Source organism: Colletotrichum scovillei (assembly GCF_011075155.1).
Source record: "Colletotrichum scovillei strain TJNH1 chromosome Unknown Contig00010, whole genome shotgun sequence".
Classification (NCBI taxonomy): domain Eukaryota; kingdom Fungi; phylum Ascomycota; class Sordariomycetes; order Glomerellales; family Glomerellaceae; genus Colletotrichum; species Colletotrichum scovillei.
This window is the reverse complement of record NW_023336268.1, coordinates 4,565,927-4,585,247: the sequence shown is the minus strand read 5'-3', so window position 1 is coordinate 4,585,247 and position 19,321 is coordinate 4,565,927. Positions and strand designations below refer to the sequence as shown.

Here is a 19,321-nt window from a genome sequence, read left to right as displayed (position 1 = left end):
GCTATACCGATGGGCTTCCGGACCGCGAAGTAAAGGACGGCAGCATGCGGAGGACGGACGGTCGATAGGCTGTTTGGCTCGAGTATAAAGATGGATGGGGTTTGATACCTTGACGATGATGCCGAGGTAGCCATGCTAGGACACATTAAACATATTGTTGGAATCCAGTGCCCTATCCAGGTATTGCTTCAATCCACCTTGTAGCATCTCACGACAAAACTCAAAGAAGAGGAAAAAGGAACAATACACAAAATGGCAAACACCAGTACCGAAATGGTCAAGATTGGGGTCTTTATGCCGTCCGAGTGTCAGCTCCTCGACATGGCCTGCGTAGACGTCTTGTTTATGATGTCGAGAGAGTACCTGGGCGGTCTGCCCATGATACCCAAACATATCCCGAACTTGGCGCCAAGCGTGGAAATCTATTACATTTCTGCAAAGGCCAGCCCCAGCACTAGCTCTAGCTCTAGCTCGGACAACCCGGCCCCGGAGTCAGCAGGACACCTCGTTCCTCCTCTGCTCCCCTTGACGGCGGGCGTCAAGATCCGGCCGACGCACGACGTCTCCAGCCCGGAGGTCCAGCCGGGCACGCTGGATATCCTGCTCGTCCCCGGACCGGATCCGGCGGCGAGCTGGGATGAGGAGACGCTGAAGTTTTTGAGGGGACATGCTGATGAGGAGGAGGGGGAGGGAGGAAAAGGAAAGAGGACGGACGTGCTGAGTGTCTGTACGGGTGCGTTCTTGTGCGGTGCCGCGGGGATTTTGGAGGGGAGGAGGGTATGCGGACCGAGGGGTCTGCAGGATGTTTTGAAGAAGAGGTTTCCGGGGGCGAGGTTTGTGGGGGATGAGTTTCGATGGTGCCGGGATGGCAATTTCTGGAGCTGTGGTAAGTCTTTCTGTCTCCTCTCTTTTCACTCTTTATGTCTGTTTGACTAAGTTATTGTTGCATATTCACAGGTGGTATCACGAATGGGAACGATCTGGTGGCGGCGTACGCTCGGAGCAGCGAGAGGCGCCTGTTTCCGGGGCCGATTGTCGAGATTGCGTGCAAGATGGCGGAAGTCGGTGAGAGGGGCCAGATGTATGAGCAGGGGCAGACGAGGTTCGCTTTGGGGTTTGTGTGGCAGCTCGTCAAGGCTTGGTTTGTGAAGTCGAGGTAGATAGTCGAAGATGACCAACGATGAATATCAGAATAAGAGAGAGGTCAGGAGACGGATGGGGACCTTGCAGTTCTCAAGGTAGATCCTAGGTAGTTACCTTGATGATAGAAGCTGTTCTATCTAGAGGATATGCAAGAGAGATATCATCTGTATATGTCCGTAAAATGACGAGATGTCGGATTTGCCCAACGGCATGATCGAAGACCCTTTGGCCAACTTGCCATCAAGATCTCATCAGAATATGGCATGCAGTGAGGATGAGTGATCCTTGATGGCGCAACAAAGGCACCTCGAAGGACCTCAAAGGCAGCACAGACTTCGTCAACAGCATCAGCACCGAGTCCAGGCAGAAAGCGGTGTACGAGTGGAGGGTCCTCACCGTCCACAAGAGCGCCGGTGAAGACGTCGTTTTGGGGATTTTTGGGGCATTTTGGGGCATTTTGGGGCAAGGGTCCAATGCAGCTCCTTCCCCAGACGCACCTTCCCTGCCGTTGCGCCTTGGTTGCCATGGTGCGATAAGGCCGATAAGACAGGATAAGGCAGCACTAGCGCCGCCAGCGGTGGGGTCGAGACCAAGAAAAAAAAAAAAGAAAAGAAAAAAAAAGTTCCGTCTGGTCTGGTCGTCGAGTGGAAAAAAATTTCAGGCAAAAGCTCTTCGAGAACCTCGACTTTTCTGTACAACCTCCCTCTCACACTCGAATCCCACCCCATCTTCTTCCTCTTCCTAGTCTTCCCATACCCCCAAATAATCCCTTCAAGAACGAACGGTCTTTGTTTTTCGACCTCCTTGAAGAGCAATTATCAAGTGCAAAAGCACCAACTTTTACTAGTCTCATTCACATACCACCTTCACAATCAGCACAATGGCCCAGCTTCCTGTCGCTCTCTACGGGCTCGAGGTCCCTGCCGGCGAGATCCTCATCCCCGCCAACCCCGACTTCCCTGCCACTGTATGTGCATCTCTCTGCCCTGTTTCCTTGCCTGTAGGCACTTGAGCGCAAGCTCCGGCCAGCTCGCAACTTGCGCTGGGCGCCGGCGCACTCCTGCTTATTCACAGTTAACTAACCTTGGGATTTCCCAGTTCCGCATCACCATGGCCGCCATTGATCCCTCTGAGGCTCCCGAGGCCGATGCTGACGGCAACATTCCTGCTGTCCCCCGTTCTACCCTTCGCCTCGTCAAGCAGCGCTTCGGTGACGACCTCGAGGCCGGCGAGGATGAGGAGATCGATGAGGACTACCTCCAGTCTCTCATTGACGCCAACGGCGACGACGACGAGTCGTCCGATGACGATGATGAGCCCAACGGAGGCCCCAGCGACCCCTCCAAGTCCAAGAAGCAGAAGCAGGCTGAGGCCCTTAAGAAGCTGATCGAGGCCGTCGGCGAGGAGGAGTCTGACGAGGAGATGGATGATGCCAAGCCCAACGGAAAGTCCAGCAAGAAGGGCAAGGGCAAGGCCTCTGACGATGATGAGGAGGATGACGAGGAGAGCGATGACGACGAGGAGGGCCTTGACCTTGAGAACTTTGTCATCTGCACTCTCGACACCGAGCGCGTAAGTTGCGAATAGACCGTGCGAGTCTGGAGGGGAAAATCTTGATTGCTAACAACCGCGCAGAACTACCAGCAGCCCCTTGACATCACCGTCCAGGAGGGTGAGAAGGTCTTCTTCGTCGTTTCTGGTACCCACACCGTCCACCTCACTGGTAACTACGTTATCGACGATGAGGAGGAAGAGGGATCCGACGAGGATGAGGACGACGACGAGTACGACCTGTCCCCCGATGAGCTCGAGTACGGCATGCCCGATGAGGACAGCGACGACCTTGACGACACCGAGGACCCGCGTGTCATGGAGGTCGACACCGACGAGGAGGAGGCCCCCAAGCTGGTCGAGACTAGCAAGAAGGGCAAGAAGCGCGCTGCCGAGAGCCTCGACGACCTGATCAAGGCCGACGACGAGACCAAGACCTCCAAGAAGGACAAGAAGAAGCTCAAGAACAACAAGGGTGAGGCCGTCGCCGCCGAGGAGAAGACCACCCCCAAGTCCGACAAGAAGGTTCAGTTCGCCAAGAACCTCGAGCAGGGCCCTACCGGCTCCGCTGAGAAGGCCAAGCAGGCTGGCAAGCCCGCTGGTGGCGTCAAGGTCGTTCAGGGAGTCACCATTGACGACCGCAAGCCCGGTACCGGCCGCGCTGTCAAGAACGGTGACAGCGTCAGTGTCCGCTACATTGGCAAGCTCGACGACGGCAAGGTCTTCGATGGTAAGCGCTGAGTTCAAATGTTCGTTTCTCCTGGGTGTCTCGCTAACTCATATCTCTAGCCAACAAGAAGGGCAAGCCTTTCACCTTCAAGGCTGGCAAGGGCCAGGTCATCAAGGGCTGGGACATTGGTGTCATCGGCATGGCCATCGGTGGTGAGCGTCGTCTTACCATCCCCGCCAACCTCGCCTACGGCAACAAGAGCCTGCCCGGCATCCCTGCCAAGAGCACCCTGACCTTCGACGTTAAGCTCCTTGAGATCAAGTAAACAGGTCGCTTCCTCACTAGCAAGACCCCCTTTTGGCGGCGAGACGCCGATTCAGGATGCTTCTCACTGTATTCTACCCTATTTTGCCCGGTGAGCACGCCATGGAAAGATGGCAAGCCCCTGCTGGGCCCCGGCGTTCCAGACGCCAACCTTCCCTCGTAATGATGTGTGACGGCGATGGGATTCGCTGAGTCGCGATATATGCGCCGTTGCCGCAATGGATAGTCTCCGACCTGTGGCTATCTGCGAAGATCCGCAGTCCCCTCGTGGGGTGCGGGAAGCAGAATGTGTTTGATGGGATGACGAGGCGAGGACTTACACTGCATTAGTTGGCGTATCACAAAAAGAGTTTTCTGTTGATGTAGGAAATTTCTCTCACCGGACATGGATGGTTTTCTTCCGGTCGGTCTGTACTTAGCTCCGGTTTCCTTTACGAAAAACAAAGTCTCCTTACTTCTTACCATGAATATCCCGGCGAGCCTTCCTCTTAGGCGACCGATCGTGCCCAGAAACTTGTAATGACGTCCTGAGATGTTGGGGCAAGCTCAATCTACAGCGTACTTACCTGCCTCCTCGCCGGTGACTATCCTGGATGGAGCTCACTTGCCCATTGTAGATCAATTGAAACGGCCGAGGTGGTCCAGCTGCTTTTGGCAAGTCCCTCAATGCAACCCTGGGCCGAGGACAACGATCCATATCCTCGTTCCTAATCTGCCTACATCTTCTCAGACGACATGCCACCAGGCCAAACACCATCACAGCCGGACTGCTCGTCCGCCTCTCTTTTGGACCCCGCATTTATCATAAGTCGCTATACCAGCAGGTCTCATTACCTCTTCAATTAGTTTCTCCATCACTAGTAAACATCATGCATCAACAAGTTCTCCGCAGCAGCATCGTCGCACGTTCAAACCCGACCCTCACGGCAACAGCCATAGACGCCAACCACACACCCCCAACAGACCTCAGTCCAGAAGTTGACGGCCAGGCACAGCACACTCTTTGGAATCCCCGTCCTCATCTTCAGGAGACCCCACTTACCCATTTATTCAAGGGGAGATACCGCCATCATCAACGTGGGTAGAGACTGACTTCAAGGCCAACAGTCACCAGCTAACACACAAAGCAGACCTACAGTCCTCGGGCAGTGCTAGGTCCACCAGAACCAGGAACTTCATTCACAGGTTCATGGACATAAGGGGGAAACCCACTCACAAGGCAATACAGTCCCGCCCTCTGCGATACCCAATTGCCCAGCCCGTCACAAACCACCCTCTTGGCCTAGCCGCCCCAAATCCGCCACCTGACTTGGAATTTGAGCTTTCTTCGGCGTCCGAGTACACACCCTGGGGACAACTAGATTGGAACCAACTCTCTGATAAACAAAGGGTCCACACGGTCGAAAAGGCAGCAGCCGCCAGAATTTACCTGGAGACCTACTTCGAGAATGCTTTGAGTAGTCGTCCCACACCACGTGAACAACGTATCGCCGAGCACCAACGAAATCTCGATCAGTATGGAGGTCACCTCGGCCCCAGTGAGAGAGACTATTACTGGAGGCTCTTCTTTGCAATGGAGACCAATTTCCTCCGCGAGCAAAGAAACGCCAAAACTCACAGCTGCAGAGTTGCATAGTCAACAACGTCTAACGCTGAAGTGAGTCGAGGATCGGACTTGGAAAACCTCGAGACCCTGCAAATCCTCGGAAAAGGGAGCTTCGGAGTTGTCAAGCTTGTGTGGGACCGATGCCGACGACAGGTATTTGCTATGAAGGTCATTCGGAAGTCTGACATGATTCGAAGCTGCCAAGAAGGTCACTTACGAGCGGAAAGAGACTTCTTGGCGGCCTCTGAGAATTCAGAATGGTGAGAAAAGTCCCCTCGATGTGCTGGGAAACGCTGTTCTCCCATGCTAATCGGGACTAGGGTGGTGCCCCTGATATCCAGTTTCCAGGATCCAGTGAATCTTTACCTCCTCATGGACTACATGCCGGGCGGAGACTTTCTTGGTCTTCTGATTCGCGAAAACATCTTGACCGAGTCTAGAACTCGATTCTACATCGCCGAGATGATACTTTGCGTCGAAGAGGCCCATAGGCTTGGATGCATCCACCGAGATGTCAAACCAGACAACTTCCTCATCGGGGCCGACGGTCACCTGAAAATCTCGGATTTCGGGCTGGCTTTTGACGACCATTGGTCCCATGACACCTCCTACTACAAGTGGCAGCGACAGTCAATTCTGGCCCTAACAGGTGTTACGCTCGACGGTGATGGCGAGGATCAAAAAGCCGCCCGCGATGGTGGACGGACGAGGCGACGATCATCTCGAGAAGGGTCGTCCAAGCACTATCCCCCGTCAGAATTGCTCCGAACCAAGTTTGATGGGCTTGAATGTCCGTTCAATGTCGTCGAAACAAACGCAGACGAGATTGTAAAAGTCGACCAGCTGCTTGGTTGGCGAACAACAGAGACACGCCGATCCTCGGCCCGCTCCATTGTTGGCACAAGCCAGTATATGGCTCCAGAGGTGGTCATGGGAGAGAAGTATGATGGTAGATGCGACTAGTGGAGTATCGGAATCATCCTTTACGAGTGCCTATATGGGCACACGCCGTTTCTCTCGGAGAAGGGTCGTCACTATACCAAACAGAACATCCTCGTAAGTTTGGACAGAACCTCCCGTTGTAGATTTCTCTGATTTTGAGAGCAGGATTATCGGAAAAGCTTGGTGTTTCCTATTGATGGACCTCCAGTCTCGAGAGTATGCCGGCAGTTGATCAAGGACCTGCTCCAGGACAAGGACAGCCGTCTCTCTTCACCCGAGTATCGCAACCAAGATGCTCGACGAAGTTGGGAGAAGCTTCAGGGCTACAAGAGTGTACCGAGTCAATACGTTTTCAATAATGACGCATCCGAGATCAAGGCCCACCCGTGGTTTCGGGGCGTTCCTTGGGAAGCAATACGCTCCAGTCGACCAGAGTGGATACCACATATTCAAAGCTACGCTGACTCTCACTACTTTGAAGAAGATGAGCCGATCAGCGACTGGTCTGACTCAATGGATTCCGAGATAGTGGAGGGGTCGGAGAACCTGGACGATCTCCGTCTTAGGTTTCTACAGTACGACTTTGAAGACGATGTGAGGTGTCTGACCACTGAGTTCATCTCCAAACCCCATGACTCATCCAAATTGAAACGATTCGATCGCGACATTGACGACCATGCCTTTCTGGAAGATGTCGAAAAGGCCTTTCTCAAATGGTACGTCAGAAGAGTCGGACGAAGAGAATGCAAGCGCCCAAGAGACAAGCTGCTGCGGGACCGTTGGGTCAAGGAGGACGTTCTTCAGATGAGGAAGCGAACAGCTTTTCTAGGTTATTCGTGGCGACGCAAAGACATGGCCAGTCGCAGGCCTGTTGGAACAGTCTACCCTACAAATTCTTGATCGACGTGGGGCATGCGTTGTCAGTCGAGGCGACTTTGAGCAGAGGGGCAAAATTGAAGCAGCTACTGATAGAAGTATGAGCTGATCATACGTACAAGGTGTCTTGCGCCATTATGAGAAGGAAAGAGCAACGTCGAGTATGAATAGACATTATTCTTCATTACATATCAGCCCCTCCTCTGGCGCGTGTGACATGTTGTGGAGGCACCATCAACTAAGCCTAGAGTCTGGGGTATTATTATGCTAGGCAGGACCACCGTCATTCGGGTTCTTAGAAAGACTTTTCCCTCTTTACCGTCTCCCCTGAAACAGAATCTCGCGCATGCCTTTTGGCGTTTGTGATCTCCCATTCAAACTCCTTCAAGGCCCTGAGTTCTGAGTTGAAAAAGAGGAGTGACATGAGACCGTCAACAACACCAGCAACCAGTCCGAGACTGCTCAGGAGCATGAGAACAAAGGCAACAAAGTTGTGTGGGCTGAACCACACAGCTATAAGGCACGCTATCAGGACGGCAAACCATGCAAAAAAGTGGAATCCCCGCCAGCGCCGTTGGTTCTCTTCCCGGTGGATGTACTGACGTGTCACGGAGAGGATCTCGTCGTAGACTGGTACCGGAAGACCTTTGCCTGGCACTTCGGAAACAGGAGGGTTCTCGGACGTGAAGGAGTCGCGGTGGGAGCTGGCTGAGGCGTCCTGGAGGTAGGACGTCTCGTTATCGTTTCCCGTTGCATCGAGGCCTTGGTGGCGATGGTGGGGCGTCTGGTATGCCAGCGTTGCCTCGACGGCGAAGTGGTCGCTTAGAGAGCAGCCGAGCGTGGGATGCGGCTCGACCATGCCGACTTTGGCGCTGCGGACGATCCAGTTGCCGCTGCCATCGTCATCGTCACCACCGCCACCTCCTCCGGAGCCGAAGAAGATGTAGTCCAGGCGTTTCCCCTTTCTGTCGGGCGTGTCTGGTGGTACGACGATGGGTTCTTTCCCCTCGCCGAGTTTTTTCTGCTGCTCCTTGGACCAGCGCCAGGTGTTGTAGACGTGGTCCGAGGTAGCGCCGTTTTCGCGCAGGTTGAAGTCGGCCGAGGGAACGGGTCTGCCGCGGGCTTTTTCCAGGGGGTCGTCTGCGGCGCCGAGGGACGAGTCTGGGTGGAGGACGCGCCAGACGTCGTGCACTGGTGCGTGGGCCGTGATGATGCGGTGCGGGAGGGATAGGGGTCGCATGTTGAAGTCGCCCATGGCGAGGGCGAGGTCGCCGCGCTGGGTGGCGGCGCGGAGGAGTTTTGACATTTCCCAGGACTGGGCGAGGCGGTGGGCGAGGTAGGTGTCGCCCGGTTGGTTTTCGGTGTAGGGCGCGTGGGTGTGAGTGTTGAAGATGCTCAGGACGTGGTCCCTGCCGGGTCCGCCGTCCGCGCCGGCGAGGCGGACGGGGATGCGGGCGCAGGCGATGCCCTTGCCGACGTACCAGTCGCCTCGCCAAAAGGCCGTGGGTCTGCCGTTGAGGGGGTAGGCGCGCATGGAGCTCTCGTCGATGGGCCAGCGGGAGAGGACGGCGAGGCCGCCGCCAAAGGGGCCCGAGTAGTAGAACTTGCCGTGGGGCAGGACGGCGGCGGTCTCGGCGCGGATGGCGTCGTAGTCGGAGGTGACCCAGCACTCTTGGAGGGCGACGACGTGGGGCGGGTCCGGGAGGGCGGCGATGCGGCGGCCGATCTCTGCGAGGCGTTGGGGGCGGAGCTTGGAGATGTATTTTAGGCCCCAGCAGTTGAGGGTTAGGAGGCGAAGGTCCTTTGGGAGAGGGTCGTCCATTTTTTGTGTTTGGTTTTATGTTGTTTGCTGTATCGAGATGACGAGGTGAATATTCTGAAGATTATGTTTTGTGAAGATGAGAAGATGTGGGGAAAGAAATAGGGAGGCCACCGAGGAGATTGTGGAAAAAGATAAAGATTAAGATGGCTTAAAATCGGGAAGAGATATTGGATCAAAGAGGAGTGTCGAACGCGTGTAAGACGACAGCCAGCTGCAACAAGATAGGTCGGCAGTTGTAGGTGATTACGCCGAAGCTTCCGAAGTGGAGTGTGAGAGCAGGATTCAAGCTCTGCAGTGGTTGTAATGATGGGTATTTGACTGGACTGGCGCTATGGCATTGGCAAAGATGAGAGAATGAAGTCGCATTACCGTCAAAAGTGAGGTCGGATCGCGGGGCTTTCGCGAGATGGGATGAAGAGGTCACTACAACGGACGCTTGGACTTTTGGTGACGTTGCGTTCGGTTTTCTTTTTTTTTTTTCCCTTTCTCAACTTTCAAGGAGCTGTCCCGTTTGCGTTTGCCGGCAGGCCGGGGGTTGTCGACGGAAGAGCGACCCACTCTTACAGATGCTCGGCCGGACGAGGCCCCATATAGTCCGCCATTGGCCAATCGGTACGAACATGGCAGCAGCGGATTCTTATCTTAGCGGTCCCACACACTATCAGGGGGAGAGCTCGACCCCAGAATGACCTGTGCGGTGGGGACGAGGCTGAAAAGCAACCGCTAAACGTCAGTCAAGCGACCCCTGCTTCTTTTCAACGCGCCAAAAGTTGCTGATCATTCTTGCCGTCCTTTCATTCAGCCTTACCTTTGGCTTTCCTGGGCATCGATTGCTCCTATTTTCCACCACCCCGCCCGCCATCGAATGAACAGCCTCCTTGACCAACACAAAAGGGACCTGGTAGCCCGTCTCATATACTCGTACCTTCATACCCAAACATAACGCGAAAAATGTCAGACCTCGGCTCCTCAGCAGCAGCGACGCCTCTCCCCGAACCCCCTCCGAAACGTCGCAAAGTCGTCGCACACAGCACATCCGCGACACCGCGATCAAGCTCACCAGATGAGCTCAATGACACGACAGTCACGACCACCACGGCAGCCGCAGCCGTCAAGAAGACCACCGCGACGACAACGAGAACGAAGAAGCAGCGGTCCAGCACATCTCGCCGCCTGTCAACCAACCGCGGCCGTCCTAGCATGACGCCTAGCAGGTCTCCTAGCGAGGACGAGCTCAACGAGGCGGCATACTACTCACGCTCATCTCACTCCAAATCTCGATCACGGTCGCACTCGAGGTCGCGGTCGCGATCGCGCACACCAAGGTCGGCGACCGCCTCGCCCTCCCGCTCACGCAGCGACGACGACGATGATAATGACGAGGACGAGGACGAGTCACGCGCGGGGTCACGGTCGCCTGCGTCCACATCGGGCGGCAGTCTCTCAGGCGCTGTCGACCGCAGGCTACGGCTCTCCTCGACCAACGGCGGCGCAGATACCGGTGCGACAGTGACGACGCCCGTGACACCTGGGCCCGTCAAGAAGGGCCCTGTGAGGCCACGGTACGAGGAGGAGAGAGTGCTTAGCGGACACGCGGGAGCGCCCGTCTCGCAGGTGCGGATATCGCCCGACGGCCGGTGGATCGCGAGCGCCTCGGCCGACGGGACCGTCAAGACGTGGGACGCGGCCACGGGGGAGCACATGGACACCCTGGTGGGCCACATGGCCGGCGTGAACTGCGTGGCGTGGAGCCCCAACAGCGGGAGCCTGGCGACGGGCTCCGACGACAAGTCGATTCGCATCTGGGACCGGGTGACGGGCCGGCCCAAAGTCACGGCAAAGGGCGTGGGCCACATGGCCAAGGACGACGCGGCGCCCGCCGCGCACCCCATGTTGCCGCTGCGGGGACACCACAACTACGTGATGTGTCTCGCCTTCTCGCCCAAGGGAAACATACTCGCCTCGGGATCGTACGACGAGGCCGTTTTTTTGTGGGATGTCAGGGCGGGTCGCTTGATGCGTAGTTTGCCGGCGCATAGCGACCCGGTCAGCGGCATCGACTTTTCATGCGACGGCACGTTGGTCGTGAGTTGTTCGACCGACGGCCTCATGTACGTATTACCAAGACTTACCCCCCTTCTTCCTTGTTTGGGATCCTTTACTAACCATGAAAAACAGTCGCATATGGGACACTTACACAGGCCAGTGCCTCCGCACCCTAGTCCACGAAGACAACCCCGCCGTGACCTCCGTCTGCTTCGCACCCAACGGCCGCTTCGTCCTCGCCTTCAACCTCGACAACAGCATCCGCCTCTGGGACTACGTTGCCGGCTCCGTCAAGAAAACGTACCAAGGCCACGCCAACAACCGCTTCGCCATCGGCGGCTGCTTCGGCCTCGTCCCCGGCGAGGGCGCCTTCATCGCCTCGGCCAGCGAGGACGGCGAGATTGTGCTGTGGGATGTCGTCACCAAAGAGGTTGTTCAGCGCATCCCCGCCCACAAGAAGGATTCTTCTTCGCACCGGGGAGGCGGCAAGGGTGCCAACGTGTGTTTCTGGGTCGATGTCCATGGGGACGTCATGGTGTCGGCGGGGCAGGACGGACGGATACGCATCTTTAAGAGGTTGCTAGGTGAAGGGGAGGTCGATGCCGTGGCCGCTGCTGCCGCCGTTGTTGCTGGTACTGAAGCCGATGGGGCGGAGAAGACGCTGACGAATGGCCACGCGATTGGTGAGGAGACTAGGGGAGAGGAAGTCGCCAACGTGGATGGCACAGAACCGCCGATAAAGCAGGAAGAAGACATCGATATGGCTGGCGTGTGATAGAACATCACACGGAAAGGGGGGGCCAGATCCATGAATGTACATCGAGGGGAGGAGAAAACAGAATCATCTCGAGTATAGGCGATGACCTGAATATGATACCAAGATAGATGGACAACCGTCCAAAATTTCTCAACAGGCAGACATCGATGCCAAGGATAAAACTCGAGCGAATCTTTTTTGTGCAGCATGTCATTTTTTCTGCTTATCTTGAAATTCAAACTCTCGTTGCCAACCTGTCGAAACTCCGACGTTGCCTCCCTGCCACCAGCCCCCAAAAGTTGCTATGTGTCTCTAAGGATGAGAAGATAACAAAAGGGCCCAAGATGCATGTCATGTCTATCCTTCGCTTTCCGCCCCCGATTTGTAAAGAACATGTGTTCCTTCCCGTCAGTTTCCTCCCCCGTTCCCTATCTCTCTTTATGCGTGGCATTCATTTTCCTCAGGAGTTCATCACTTCCGTCCACTCGACGAAACCTCAAATCGTCTCCCATCCACCATTGTTGATCTCCGCCTCGAGCTTACGACTAATATAGCTCGGAATTCCGTGACTGAGGAATGTGGTACGCAGCATCGAGTCGTAGCGTTTCTGGTTCAAGAAAAGCTGGCGGCCGTGGCGTAGACCCAGGTCCGTCTCACCGTACTTATCAATGTAGGGCGCGCTGCTAAAGGACCCCGACAACCTGAACAAGTAAAAGATGCAGCACTTGCGGATGTTGAGGAAGAGGCCGATGTTACCCTGACACCTAGAGCACGAGAAGGTTAGCACGGGCGTGATTTCACCCACTCATCATGAAGACTTACTTTCGCATGTGTTGCTGCGATCCGCCAATTCTCTGCGGCTCACGGTCGCCAGACGCCGTCTCCTCTCTAAGACAGCAGACTGCTTGACCGCAAAAGACCTCTCCACAGAGCAAGCAAATCATGGGATCCGAGACGTCCTTTCCTGTCGTCGGACACTTCCGTCGAGTAGCTTCCTCGATGAGAGCATCGTAGTTCTTCGGCAGACCCACCAGCTCGAAAATGCCCGGGTGACTGATGAGCGCGGACTTGGGAAGCTTACGATCGGCGTCGCCTGGCCACATGATTTGATGTCTGATCCATCCCTTGACTAGACTCGTCGTCGAAGCAGGCCAACCGCAATTGGGACCGTGGTCGGTGATGGCGGCACACATCTCATCAAAGGTTGGTACCCGAAGTACTTCTGTGAGGCGGTCTAACTCGTCCGCGTCTGGCTGAGGAGAAACGTGGCTGTTGAAGTCTACGCCGTACTTGATGTAGAGAAGAACGACGCTCTTCCTTAGGAAAGTCAGAGCGTACTTCTTGACGAACGTATAGTAGCCCTCGAGGTTGTCCAGTTCCGGTTGTCCGAAACCCTTGTTCTCGCCAAGATCCGCCGGCATCTCATGGTGGGATACGTTGATCTCCATGCCAGTCTTGGTGATTGCGAGACAAAATTCAGCAAAGTTCTTAAGTGCCGGATCTTGCGTCTCCCTGTTGAGAAGATGGTTCACCCAGGTAGACACCGGGATGTTGCGTCCCATATGGTAGACAATCTTGACAATCTCCGCAAGATAACAAAGTCTCAGGATATGAGTGACGTCAAAGTTCTGCGCCGGAATGACGCCAAACACGCACTCGGTGAGGAAGATGAAGGCGTCCTGGCCAAGTAACGGCGGATAGATGTCGATAGGACGCCTAACGTGTTCCGTCTCCTGCCCAAAGTACTGCGAGACGAACAGTTGAACGTGTTGCCGTTCGCTATCCAGGCGGAACTCTTCGTCGATCCAGTTGTCTCCGCCAGCCTTGAGACCACCGACAGCCCGGTACGCAGTGGCCGTCTCAGCCAAGATGCGGAGGTGCGTCAAACTCTGCTCGGGAATCTTCTCCAGCAGTGTCATACCGTACTGGGCTTCGGTACCACGCTGCTGGATCTCTGCAGCCGAAGTGGAGTACCCGACCAATTTAGCCAGGACATCGCTGTGGCAGAGCTCGTTTTTCTCTCGCAGTTCGATATTGAGCCTGTCGTGGCGAGTCTCAAAGTTGTTAGACCGTACAGTATCGCGAAGGCGGCGGTAAACTTTGGCCAGCTCGGTCATGAGAGTAGAACCATCACTCTGTACAGATCGGCGATTGGAGACCGGCGTGCTGGCTGCCGGGAATACAGACGTCAGCGGCGTGTTTACAACCACGGAATCCAAGCCCGACTCATCAGCCGACCATGCCTCTTCCAATAGCTGAGGCGCCTTCTCTGCAAGTGAACCCGTGACTTGTCCTGCGGTATAGCTGGCGAACCCTGCCTGAACTTGGTCGGGCGGGCGATTCGCACCGAGGCGGTAGTAGCCGGATCGCATTTGAGCGTCTAGGAAGTCTGCAAAAATGCGCTGGGATTGAAGGGGCCCAGGAAAACATTCTTCTTGTCCCTTCCAAATGATAGGCAAGAATGCGTTTCCTAAAGCCTTGCATAATGGGCAGACAAACTCCTGTCTTCGAAGGTTCTCAGGATGGTGTCGGGCAATTTGGTGATGGTGTCGCCGGTTTGTCGCATCAAAGTACATTTCAAAGCAGCTGTAGTGCATCATATGGCCGCAACCAGTTGAGACCGGTCCGGGGCGCGAGAGGTTGGATGGGAAGCCCTTGCCAATTGTCTGGCGTTCGGCAACAAACTTCTCGCCTTGAGCGTTGACCTTTGTGACTTCTTGTCGATTCTCATGAGCAACCCCAAATGGCCGGATGTCTTCCGCAGAGCGATCCAGGCTGGAAGGTGTGTGGAAGGCTTCCCTGACGAAGTCTGGATCTTGTAAATCTGTCTGTCGTAGAATGTGACTCTCGTTGAACAGAGCAAACGTTCCATAAAGACGACGGTCGTCTGTGTCTTCTTGACACAAAATGCAGGTGCCAGTGGGATACTTCCAATTGTTCTTCCGGTCAGTGTTCTGCTCGGCCTCTTCCTCATCCTCGAGATCCGAGCCCCAGTCAATGTTGCCCTGGTTCTCCAAGAAGCTCTTCTGTTGCTGTTGGAACTGTGCCATGACCTTTGCCTGTCGACTGAGTGCGGCCTTCTTCTTGCGCTCGCGTTCTTCCTCTGCAGAGTTGTTGGCAGGGGATGCAGTATCGATGCGGTCAACCGATACACCCAATCGAACATATGCGTTCTCAAAGTTGCGGGGGCGCTTCTGTCGCATCCTCTTCAGGATGAGAGCAATCTTGGGGTGGCACGCCTTGAACTCTTCCTTGGTAGACATCATGTCCAGCAACGCGACGATGGTCTTTGCATTGGGCGCTTCTTGCATGAAGTTACTTCGGGCAGTGCGTGTCAAGGAGATAAAGACAAATGAGTTGAGCGACTCCTCCGTCATGTCGCTCTCGTCGGCCTTGTCCTCGGAAATCGCGATGAGAATCAGGTGAAGAACAACCTGAAGGAAAGTCTCAGTGCGAGTGGATGGCACACTCGGCGTGAGTCTGGCGGCGACCAGCGGGTAGAGCAAGGAGTAGTAGATGACCTGGGCAAACATGCCGGTACTAGTGAACGCAGCCAGATCCTTGAACAGTCCTGAGGGAATAGATCGAAGTTTGGGCTCGTACACAATCTCTTCGACCGGCTTCCCAGTCTTGATAGCCATCTTCTTGCGATAAGCTAGCTCGGACTCCTCACGCTGATTCTTGTTGTAGTGGGCAATGTAAGGATCAATATGCTCAACGAATTCGGGTCGTAGCTCAAAAGTGCCTACGTCGGAGACACCCTCTGGAGGCTTGAATGAAGCCATTTCATCAAGAACACGGTGGAAATCCTCTTGCTCCTGCCACTTCTCGGGCAGCTTGTTGCTGATTTCGTTGAACGAAAGAGGCTTGAAGCATAGGATATGAGTGAGGTCGCGGCGGATGGCGAGAACATTGGCGTTGGGCTCGTCCTCGGAGGCAATCAATGATGTACGATCACTTAGCAACACAATTAGGAGGTGAATCATGTCTTCAACCACGTCCAAATGTTGCGCATCGTCTTGCGCTGCCGACTTTTGCTCAAAAAAGCCCTTGACCCATTTCTCCATGCCGAATCGATCAATGATGGATGCGAGGACGCGACTTGGATCCGCTGTGACCATGGCAGTCTGAAGCAAGAAGATATCTCGGTGGTGAGAGACATCTCTTTGGCTGACTCCACGATATGTCGCCGCCTGGTGACGCAGACTAATGCCATTGCGAACCCACATGTTCGCTTTGATCTGCGCCAACCAAGCGCAAACCCGCAAGGGGTAGTCGAATGCAGCCATGAGGTTATCTTCCGGTGAGTTGTCCCTTCTCGGCATGACCTTGCGGCCCATGGAGCGGGGAGGAACCCTCAAGTCTTGCGTTGTGAAGCTCAGGAGGGCTCGCATGCTTGAGGCAGGGAGAGACTTCCCGCACTCCACCAACCACGAGAGCGTATAGTGGAGGGCGTGGTGGAAGCTGATGGGGTCCTCCTCGACGGTGAACTTGACCACTTCGTACCGTGCCGACTCATTGTCAAATTCGAAATCACCAAGAGTCTTGAACTTGACCTCTTCCTTGATCTCGGCCTGCTTAAATCGATGGCGTTCAGCACCAATAGAGTGAAGAATCACAGCCTTTGCTGTCAATCTGATGGCTTGGGCGACGAAGTGTGCCTCGTTATCCGGCACATTCCTGTACGCGTCGGCCAGTTGTCGAGCAAGTCTGTTGATTTCGCGTGTCACCAGCGAAGCCGTTATCCAGCTATCCGTCTCGTATTCGACGTGCTCCCCAATGGCGCGCACATTCGGCCCAATGCCTTGGTGTAGCTTGACGAGATCCAAGAACTGCAGGAGATATCTCTCCTCGGTGCGTAGCTTCTCCTGGACGTTTGGCGAGCCGAAAAGATACTTCAAGTCAAGATAGAAGTGGTACATACGCCGATTCGTCACTGAACCAGAATCGAAGGCGAGGACAGCATTGGACGAGACGTCCCATGGGTAGCCTACTTGTCTAGTGGTGAGGAAGGTGTAGAAGATGGCGAGCAAGCTCGTCATGAAATTGCCGCGCTCGACAATCTCTGCAGTGATCGAAGGTGTTGTGAGCATCTGTAGAGACAAATTGATGATGGAGTGATCCGGCTCTCTGTCTCCAATCAAGTAGAGTTGAGCCAGCGTTGTGTATAATCCTGCAAATCGCAGTCCCAATATGCGCTTGAATTCGGGTATCGAAACAACAGTTGAGATGTAGAGAGATCGAAGGTCGTTGCGTACCTTCTTCCACATGCGAAGATCGAATAGAATGAGCCAGTCTAGACGAACCCTTTGGAAGACATCCTCCGCCGAGGGAACATTCTCACGGTTCATATACCCAGGGGGAGTCTCAAGCCAATACCTACCTGGCTTCGGTGAGGGCGCCTTCTCTCCCTGGCCAGGAGTTTTGGGAATTTCCAAGTTAGCCTTGGCGTATATTGCAGGTGCAATCAGGGGCTCAGCAGTGTCGGAGTCTGAAGGCGTCAAATCGCGGTCTCTGGCAGACCGGCGTGCAGCTGCGGGTGGGGGTGGAGGAGGCGGATAACCGGCCATGGTAGCTTCATCTTCTTCCAGAGCTTGATCGTTACCACGCCACTCGAGGCCAATATCCCCAGGTCCATCAGGCTGGATATCCACCATCATGATATCGTCCATATCATCGTCGTCATCGTCGCCCGCGTCACTATCCGGAGTGCCGTTGCCCCTGCCCATGTCGATGTCATCATCATCACTGTCGCCAAGAGCTCTTGTTTGCTGTTGGGCAGCAATACGCTGCATCTGCAGTAAGACGTGCTGTGTGAAAGACTGAGACTGTTCTAGATTTCTCAAGAACCTCTCTTCGTCGTAGATGCCATCCTTCCCCACAATAGCATGGCTTCCAGGACTGCCCTTCCTCCAAGGCTTCATCATCTCCTGGCAGACGGTGTTTCGCAGAATGGTGTGGTCTGATCCGACACTGCATCCTGAGATGTCGCTGAGCCACTCGATCATGGCCCCACACATCTGCTCACGGAATGTGTCGCGCGATGACCTGATGGTGACGGTAACCTTGATATGCTCCAACTTAGTGGCCATCTCAAGAAGAGCGTCAAGGTCGTCGAGCCGCTTCAGAATGCTGCGCCCGACAAGGTCCGTTTCAGTAGCGCGTTCGAGAGCCTGAGCCTCCGTTGTTCTACAAGCCCGCGCAATCTGATTCTGCACATCCTCCACCGTATGCTTCTCGTCGTTCCAGAGGACCAGCGCGTATTCGGGGTGCCCCGAAGGACCTTCGCCATAGATGCTTGGAGACAGGCGCGAAAGCTCCTCGTCGGCTTGGATAGAGTCGGCCGTCTTGCCCTGCCGCAGCTGCTCCGGTGAGCATGATATGACGTCGCAGATATAGTCAAAGACGCGGCCAATCGTCATCTGCATGTTCTGCACCAGGTCCTCGGGAAGACCGGCCGGTTCCTTTCCCTTTCCCTCGCCCTTCTCCGGACTCGTCTCGGAGTGAATCGTACAGAACATGGGGAGGCGCCATGCCTCGTCATCGCCACAGTCACAACATCCACTGTTGCCGACGGAAATGCTGATGCGAACCATGTGCCCGGCGTGATCGGTCGAGTCAAAGCATCGGCTGCAAAGGACGCAAGTATCATCGGTACTGCAGGTCCTACAGGAGTAGGAGGCTTCTCCGGGCTTGAAGATGTGGCCGCATCGCTTGCCGCGGGCGGCTTCGGTGTATTCAGCGCCTTCCTCTGCGCCCTGAGCATCGTGGAGCTTGAGGTTGTGCGAAGGACGCCCAGAGGGAAAGAAGAGGGGCATGTATCGTTCACCTCCTGCCAAAGACCAGAATAGACTTTCCAACAGGTCGTGGTGTGCTTGATCGTCGTACTCGTAGTTCCATCTTGCGGGAAGCTCTCGGAGAAACTCACAGAGCTGGCGCTCTTGAGTTGACATTGGGGTTTCCATTATAAGTGATCGGTCATGGCTCCCTTTCTCAGGTTTCGCTGTAGGAAAGAGTCGAATTACCGGGAGGGAGAAGGACTGTTCGTGTAAACAGGGCGTGTGTGAGGGTGGTTGTTGTTTCTGGAGCCCGGTGATGTGCGATATTGCGTATCGGTAGAGCTCTGGCGGGGTCCTTTTGGCAAATAGTGGCGGGTCGCTTGTACGCGGTGAGTAATCTGAGGTGGGCTGGAGTGCGGAAAATGGTAAGCGCCTGGAATGCCTCTTGAATCCAAGAAGCAACAAAACTCTAGAGACTGCAGGAAATACTTACTGGCGAAGGGAATCCAAGAGGGATCTTCACAGGCAATAGCGGTGACGTTTCTCTCTGAAAGGAAAAAGCAAAAGGCGGCAGTGGATGTGTTGTTAAAAGGTGGTTGACAGTACAAGTCCCGGTAGAGCACAAGCACAGGTACACTCGGGCGGGAGCTGGGAGGTGCTGGCGCGTTTGGTGGGGTTGGGTTAGATCAGCGGGAGACGACGTTTGAGTTGGAGAAGGTGAAGTGAAGAGGTGGCAGGGGCATGGGTACCTCCCGTTTAGGCGAACACGGTAACCGGCTCTCTGTTTGGCAGCACAATGTCACTA

General features: G+C 55.1%; 6 protein-coding genes across 6 annotated transcripts; 4 read left to right on the top strand and 2 right to left on the bottom strand.

Moving 5' to 3' along the window:
• Positions 1-16: 16 nt before the first annotated feature.
• Positions 17-1,160, top strand: HER10_EVM0004310 (ThiJ/PfpI family protein; the record flags this gene model as incomplete). The annotated part of the gene is made up of 2 exons (XM_035473959.1): positions 17-886; positions 958-1,160. Exons 1-2 carry the CDS (start codon positions 253-255, stop codon positions 1,158-1,160), a joined length of 837 nt encoding a protein of 278 aa, XP_035327884.1. The 5' UTR covers positions 17-252.
• Positions 1,161-1,803: 643 nt separating this feature from the next.
• HER10_EVM0008446 (FKBP-type peptidyl-prolyl cis-trans isomerase) lies at positions 1,804-4,180 on the top strand. Its single transcript, XM_035477969.1, has 4 exons — positions 1,804-2,110; positions 2,242-2,715; positions 2,779-3,424; positions 3,484-4,180. Exons 1-4 carry the CDS (start codon positions 2,024-2,026, stop codon positions 3,687-3,689), a joined length of 1,413 nt encoding a protein of 470 aa, XP_035328265.1. The 5' UTR covers positions 1,804-2,023; the 3' UTR covers positions 3,690-4,180.
• A 697-nt stretch (positions 4,181-4,877) lies between these two features.
• On the top strand, positions 4,878-7,136 carry HER10_EVM0000372 (uncharacterized protein; the record flags this gene model as incomplete). The annotated part of the gene is made up of 5 exons (XM_035470157.1): positions 4,878-5,172; positions 5,351-5,447; positions 5,615-6,221; positions 6,258-6,350; positions 6,402-7,136. The coding sequence occupies 5 exons, from the start codon at positions 4,878-4,880 to the stop codon at positions 7,134-7,136; spliced, it is 1,827 nt and encodes a 608-aa protein (XP_035327510.1).
• A 47-nt stretch (positions 7,137-7,183) lies between these two features.
• HER10_EVM0009058 (endonuclease/Exonuclease/phosphatase) lies at positions 7,184-9,175 on the bottom strand. The gene has a single exon (XM_035478558.1). It carries the CDS (start codon positions 8,932-8,934, stop codon positions 7,408-7,410), a length of 1,527 nt encoding a protein of 508 aa, XP_035328311.1. The 5' UTR covers positions 8,935-9,175; the 3' UTR covers positions 7,184-7,407.
• Positions 9,176-9,744: 569 nt separating this feature from the next.
• HER10_EVM0010645 (WD domain-containing protein) lies at positions 9,745-11,755 on the top strand (the record flags this gene model as incomplete). The annotated part of the gene is made up of 2 exons (XM_035480098.1): positions 9,745-11,045; positions 11,113-11,755. Exons 1-2 carry the CDS (start codon positions 9,886-9,888, stop codon positions 11,753-11,755), a joined length of 1,803 nt encoding a protein of 600 aa, XP_035328451.1. The 5' UTR covers positions 9,745-9,885.
• A 204-nt stretch (positions 11,756-11,959) lies between these two features.
• HER10_EVM0007889 (uncharacterized protein) lies at positions 11,960-19,210 on the bottom strand. The gene is made up of 2 exons (XM_035477429.1): positions 12,560-19,210; positions 11,960-12,501 (listed from the first exon to the last, which is right to left on the bottom strand). The coding sequence occupies exons 1-2, from the start codon at positions 18,700-18,702 to the stop codon at positions 12,234-12,236; spliced, it is 6,411 nt and encodes a 2,136-aa protein (XP_035328217.1). The 5' UTR covers positions 18,703-19,210; the 3' UTR covers positions 11,960-12,233.
• Between the last annotated feature and the right edge of the window lie 111 nt (positions 19,211-19,321).